The 6,155-nt window shown below is 50.4% G+C and overlaps 1 protein-coding gene across 1 annotated transcript; it reads left to right on the plus strand.

Annotated features, from left to right (window-relative positions):
* The first annotated feature begins 3,274 nt into the window (after positions 1 to 3,274).
* On the plus strand, positions 3,275 to 5,581 carry MYOG (myogenin). Its single transcript, XM_027843366.1, has 3 exons — positions 3,275 to 3,829; positions 4,906 to 4,987; positions 5,460 to 5,581. Exons 1-3 carry the CDS (start codon positions 3,275 to 3,277, stop codon positions 5,579 to 5,581), a joined length of 759 nt encoding a protein of 252 aa, XP_027699167.1.
* Positions 5,582 to 6,155: the final 574 nt, after the last annotated feature.

The raw sequence follows: 6,155 nt of genomic DNA on the forward strand, positions 1-6,155 counted from the left end.
GTATTTTCATGCCAAAGACCAATGCTGTTGTATAACAGAGGCAGAGCAGAACTGGCTCTTCGGCCCCCTTCCTCCAGACCCCTGACCTATCTTCCATTCTTTCCACAAACCTTTGAGTAGAGGACTTGACAGAGGGCTCACTTTCTCCTACAGCTTCTAAGCACCGTTGAGGCTAACTCCTGCCTTGTGGGGTGAGAATGTACAGAATGGGGAGAGGGGAGCACACCACAGGCCTTTTAGCCAAAGCAGTCCTGGCTCTTGGCTCCCAAAGTGCCTGGAGCTGCCTCATAGGATATTTGTATGTCAGTGATGTTTCTCAATGAATGTCAACTCCCTGACGCCTTTCCCCTTTCCTCATTGCAATACACATGGTCCCCCTCACTGCACCATCTTTGTTCTTTTCCCTTAGCCTTTGATGAAAAGAGAATGTCCAACCTAGGGGAAAAAACAACACCTGAAATGAATGACTGCCCCAGAACAAGAAGCAACACAGAAGGGGCAGTGTGCTGTAATGGAGAGAGGGGAGAAGAAAGGGACATACCTATTATGTGCCAGGCACTATGCTAAGTACTTCAGAAATACTATCTCATCTGATCCTAACAACAACCTAGGATCTAGGTGCTATTATTATCACTCCATTTTATAGATGAGGAAATTGAGGCAGACATGAAGTGATCTGCCCAAGGTCACACAGAGATGGCAATGACCTTAATAATATAAAGGAAAAAACCCTAGAGGACATCCGAGCTCAGATCAATGTACTGACCAATGTTGATGATAGAACAGATGATGAAACATAGTTTACGGCAGGTGATTAATAAGCCCTCATTAATTGACTGATTGATATGTCCCTTCTAAGTAGAGAAGTGGCAGGCCATAGGTACAGAATGCACCATATGCCATTGGTTACAATCATTGTTTTGGTTGGCTGCGCTTAACTATATTATTTTCTTACAAAAGTGAATTTTATTAGCAAAGAGTACTGGGAAATGAGACTGACTACTCTTAGACATCAACAAAAAATTTTTTAAATAAATTTTTAAAAAAAAATAAGTATTAGACCTGCCATCAGGAGACCTGGGTTTGAATTCTAGCTCCTATACTTATTGGGAAAACCACTTAACTATGTATAAAATGAGGATAATAATGCTTGTTTTCCTATCTCCCAGGAGTTTCGTGAAAAAGGTGTTTTGTAAATTTTAAAGTACTATTTAAGTAAGAGTGTTTTTTTAATATCATGGTGGACTATATCAAGGGGAGTTGTGAGGCCAACTTGAGATATGAAAGTTAGCTGTTGCTGAGCCAATGAAAGGCCAGGGTGGAGAGAGAGATTCCTCTGGTTCCTCAACAGATCATTCATTTATTCATTCATTCAACAACCACTTGTTAAACACCTTCTACTCCAGGTGCAAAGCAATGAAGCTAGGACTGGGAAAAATAAAAAGATACTTAAGGTATGATCTCTGCCTTCACAAGGCTTACAGTACATTAAGGCAACAGAATCAGCCAATAAGCATTTATTAAGTGCCTACTGTGTTCCAGGAACTATGCTAAACAAGAGAAAAGACAATCCCTGTACTTGGGACGCTTATGCTCTAGAACCACAGAATGACAGAACCTTAGAATTGGGAAATTGTTTTGAAGGCTGATCCATCTCTCTAGCCAGTACAGGAATGCCCTTCAGGACATCCCTGACAAGAAGTCAGTCATTTCTTCCTGGGTGTTGGACAGCTCTCATTGTTCTGTTAGAAAGGTTTTCCTTATACAGGGCCAAAAATCTGCCTCCCTGAAACTTCCATTGATTGATCCTGGTTTGGCCCTCTAGAGCTGGGTATAAAAGTCCAACACTTCTTCCACATGGCAAACAAGATCACTAACAATGCAAAAAACATGCTAACTACCTGTATGGCAAACACAATATGTAATAAGGGATATGGCTTAGATGCTGAGGTCCCTTCCAGCTCTCAATCCTATGAAACCTATGAGTTGTTCTGGAGTTCAGGGGTGAGGAGTGATTCCTGCTAACTGGAAAAGAATGAGGGCTTTGAGGAGAAGGTGAGATTTAAGGGACCTTGTTCTCTGTCATTCCCAAGCTTACAAACTTCCAATCACCACCCTCATATTGCAGCCAGAACTGTTCCTGGTGACCCCTTGAAGGAGGGATCCCCCTGATCAAGAAGAGAAGCAAGGTGGCTTCAGGCTGGCTAGGGAGTGGGCCAGAGTAAGTGGGATAATCAGCTCCCAATGGCTCCTGACGCATGTGAAAATGGGTAAAGGTAACATGGCTGAGACTTTGTGCCCAAATAGCAGCTCTAACCCAAATAAGCTGTGCCCCTCAGCAAGAAGCCTTCCTTCTCCCAGTTCTGTCCCCGTGACTCCCTCAGACAAGAGACAGCGAAGGATGTCAAGGCCATTCTGAAAAAAAAAGGGGGAGCTAGGAACCATTTGTCCCTCTAGATTCCATGACTATTCTGTCCCTATCCAGACAGACATCAGCTAGCTTCCCCCTACCCAGAACCTAACAAGAAGTTATGGGGTTTACATTCTAACAAAAGGGGCTTGGGTTAGACCCAAGGAAGAACTTTCTGGCAATGAAGTCTTATGAGTCATGTCATGAAACTGAAGAGCTGAGGGAGACTTTAGGGATTATCTTGTTCAATTCTATATTTCAGATGAGGAAACTGAGGCTCAGACAGGGCAGGTGACTTGCCCAAGGTCATGTCGCTTTTAAGAAACACGAAGAGCTTATAGAATCTCCTTCCTTAGGCTGGAGTCTTTTCAGCCAGGATAGAATCTCAGGAGATTGGGATGTTTACATGAGCTTCTGTTGGAGAACAGAGGTGTGGGTGAGATGACCTTTCAAGGTCCCTTCCAAGCAAAGCCCACCCCCTCACCTCTCTGTCTTGCCACTTCAGGGACCCAGGGGGGCCAGGCTGCCTGACTAGGCATAATTGAAAGGAGCAGATGAGGAAAGAATGCTGTGCAGCCTCCCGCCTCCCCTGCCCCACAGGGGCTTCAGAGAAACGAAAACTAATCAAATTACACCCAACGGCCTCCCTCCCCGTGCACAGGAGCCACTGGACCTGCTTGGGGCAGGCCGGCCTGGGGTAGGGGACAGGGGGGGCCGAAAGCCAGGGGGGGAGAGGGGGAAGGGGGAATCACATCTAATCCACTGTAAATGTCTTGATGTGCAGCAACAGCTTAGAGAGAGGCTCAGGTTTCCAAGGGGTCGGCTATATTTATCTCTGATTCCATGCCAGCGGGAAGGGTTTAAATGGCACCCGGCAGTTGGTGTGAGGGGTTTGAGGGGTTGCAGGAGGCCGGGGGCTGGTGGCAAGAGCAAACATCTCCTGACCCCATGGAGCTCTATGAGACTTCTCCCTACTTCTACCCTGAGCCCCGCTTCTATGAAACTGAAAACTACCTGCCTGTCCGGCTCCCGGGCTTCGAGCCCCCGAGCTACGAGCGGGCTGACCTGGGCCTGGGCCCTGACTGCCGGGTACCCCTGGAGGACAAGGGCTCGGGTTCAGCTGAACACTGCCCTGGCCAGTGCTTGCCATGGGCCTGTAAGGTGTGCAAGCGGAAGACGGTGTCCGTGGACCGAAGGCGGGCAGCGACCCTGAGGGAGAAGCGAAGGCTCAAGAAGGTCAACGAGGCCTTCGAGGCCCTTAAGAGGAGCACCCTGCTCAACCCCAACCAGCGGCTGCCCAAGGTGGAGATCCTGCGAAGTGCCATCCAATACATCGAGCGTCTCCAGGCGCTGCTCAGCTCCCTCAACCAGGAGGAGCGGGACCTGGCCTGTTACCGCTCGGCGGGGCCCCAGCCAGGGGTAAGTGGCAGCTTCTGCCTCCTGTTCCAGGATCGTTCCAGGACCGTTCCAGGATGCATGTGGGTGGACTCGATTTCCAAAAGCAGGGCTGGGGCATTTTGCAATGGGAGGGAAGGAAGTCAGGTAGCAAGGACAGGGAGGAAGATGCTTCCGAGCAGCCATTGAGGTTCTGGGTGCATTCCCCCCTCCACTCCCACCCTGAGTCAGCGTGGGTTGGGGAGGGGGTGCTGAAATGGTTCAAGAGGCCCCCATGAGGCCGAGCAGGGGTTGGGGGGAAGGAAAATTGGATGGGATGACCGAGGGTCTAAGTGGGTCAGCCCCAGACCAGGGTTTAAAGGCAGTAAGGCATTCCAGATTGATGTGAGGAAAAACTTTGGCAGAGAGAGCCTGAAAGGGTGTCTGGGAGTGGGAATTTAGTTTGCCTGGTGGAGAGGGAGCCAAGCATATGGGTTTGAGCATTTAACAGGGGATTGTGGTGTTGGCGATCTGCGACAAGCCCATGGGGCTCACGACAGCTCTGCCCCAGGCCAGAGAGAGAGGAGGACCAGGAGATAGCTGCTGGGCAGAGAGAAAACGCCCCTACTTCTCCAGGGAGGGGGGACCCGTCCGGCAGGGCAGGAAGAGGAAGGGCGCTCTCTCACCATGGCAAATTCCTGCCCTCTAGAGAGTCAGAAACAAAGGATGTCGCCCGGGGTCAGCACCCTGACACCAAAGCCACAAGGACAGAGTGATGGGAGTCCCGGGAAGGGCGCTGACTAGAGACGACTACAGGGAGAAGTCCAGCGTCCCGGGCTCCCAGACAAGCAGAGGCAGTCTTCGCAGTGACTGTTAGGCGGAGCTTAGGAGAGCCGGAACTCGTCACTGGGACCCCAGAGAGTTCCTTGGGCTTAGAGATCCTTGGAGCCAAATTGAGGCAGTGGTAGTGTCTCCTACAGATGGGCTTCTGTAGCCTGAGCCGCAGACCCCGGAGTTTAGTTCTGGTTCTCCTGGGGTAGTAAGAAGGGAGAACCCTTGGGGAACTGGAGTGTTTTCTATCCTTGGAGCACCTTCACCATGTCCCCCACCCTGTCTAACAGGTGCCCAGTGAATGCGGCTCCCACAGCGCCTCCTGTAGTCCTGAGTGGGGTACTGCACTGGAGTTCAGCAGCAACCCTGGGGGTAAGTTCCGAGCTACCCAATCTCACCCTAAAGCCCCTGTTCTCCTCTGCTAGAGGCTGCAGTTTCCATCACGCTTTTTGTATCTCCACTCTATTCCCTCTGTCCCTCTGGTTACAGTCCTCCCTGCTCCCAGACTGGTCAGAGGAGATATTTGTGTGCTTTCATCCCCTCCTCTCCTCGCCTACCTCACTCTCACCCCACTAAGTCTTTGGACATTCCCCAAGGCAAAAAGGGTACTTGCCCCAGGGGTCCCTGGGAATTGCTAAATCAAGCCTAAGTGGACTGCGTATTCACATATACACACATTCACATTAACACACGGAGATTGCACATTTAGGACAAGGACTACTGGGGTCTGCTTACACTTATCTCAAATATCCCATCTTATTCCATTACTTCCCTTTTCTGGGCTCCAAATCCCATTCTGCTCCTCGCCTACAGCTAATATTGTACCTTCTCTTCCCCACCGCAGACCATTTGCTCCCAGATGACGCCTCCGATGCCCACAACCTGCACTCCCTCACGTCCATTGTGGACAGCATCACAGTGGAAGACGTTTCCGCAGCCTTCCCAGATGAAGCCATACCGAACTGAAGCCAGCTATGAGGTGGGGGTGGCTTTCCAAGGGGGCCAGGGCCACGGATACCACTGCCTCCAAAGCAGGGATCTCACAGCCTTGGATGTTCCAACGCCAGGAGGTCACCCACCAGAGCTACCAAGTCTCACAGACTTTCCCGTGTCTCTGAGAAGTTGGATCACAGCCTTTGAAGAGAGGTCTCTTCCCCATTCAGCTGGGTTTTTTCAGCTCCCTTCTCTCCAGGGAGAGAAATCAGGGAATACTGGGTGGCCGCTCCTGCATGTCAACCTGGCTGGCAGCTGACCCTTTCCAAAATGTCCCTCTGTCTTACCCCCCACCCCCCAAAAAAAAAAAACATTATGAGTGATAGGGATAGGAGCCTGGGCAGTGTGACCCATATGCTCTCATCTCTCCCTGATTCCAGTGGCTGGGCTGGGCCCGCCCTCAATAGGGGAAATGCTCTATCCAGGTATGCCTGGGGGCCAAGCTATTATTGGGGTCCTCCCAGTGTTGTGTTGTTTTGCTTTGTTTTGTTTTTATAAAGTGGACATTTGACCAATGTCTCCTTGTGCCAAAGTCAGGGGCTCCTGG

Source organism: Vombatus ursinus, unplaced genomic scaffold (genome assembly GCF_900497805.2).
Source record: "Vombatus ursinus unplaced genomic scaffold, bare-nosed wombat genome assembly UNPS02014909.1, whole genome shotgun sequence".
Taxonomy (NCBI): Eukaryota; Metazoa; Chordata; class Mammalia; order Diprotodontia; family Vombatidae; genus Vombatus; species Vombatus ursinus.

What these genes read in the sequence shown, in the direction of transcription:
- MYOG (XM_027843366.1), top strand. Translation starts at nt 3,275, where the DNA reads ATGGCACCCGGCAGTTGGTGTGAGGGGTTTGAGGGGTTGCAGGAGGCC. An exon ending in CGGCGGGGCCCCAGCCAGGG is followed by an intron (nt 3,830 to 4,905) that starts GTAAGTGGCAGC and finishes CCTGTCTAACAG; the next exon opens with GTGCCCAGTGAATGCGGCTC. An exon ending in GTTCAGCAGCAACCCTGGGG is followed by an intron (nt 4,988 to 5,459) that starts GTAAGTTCCGAG and finishes TCCCCACCGCAG; the next exon opens with ACCATTTGCTCCCAGATGAC.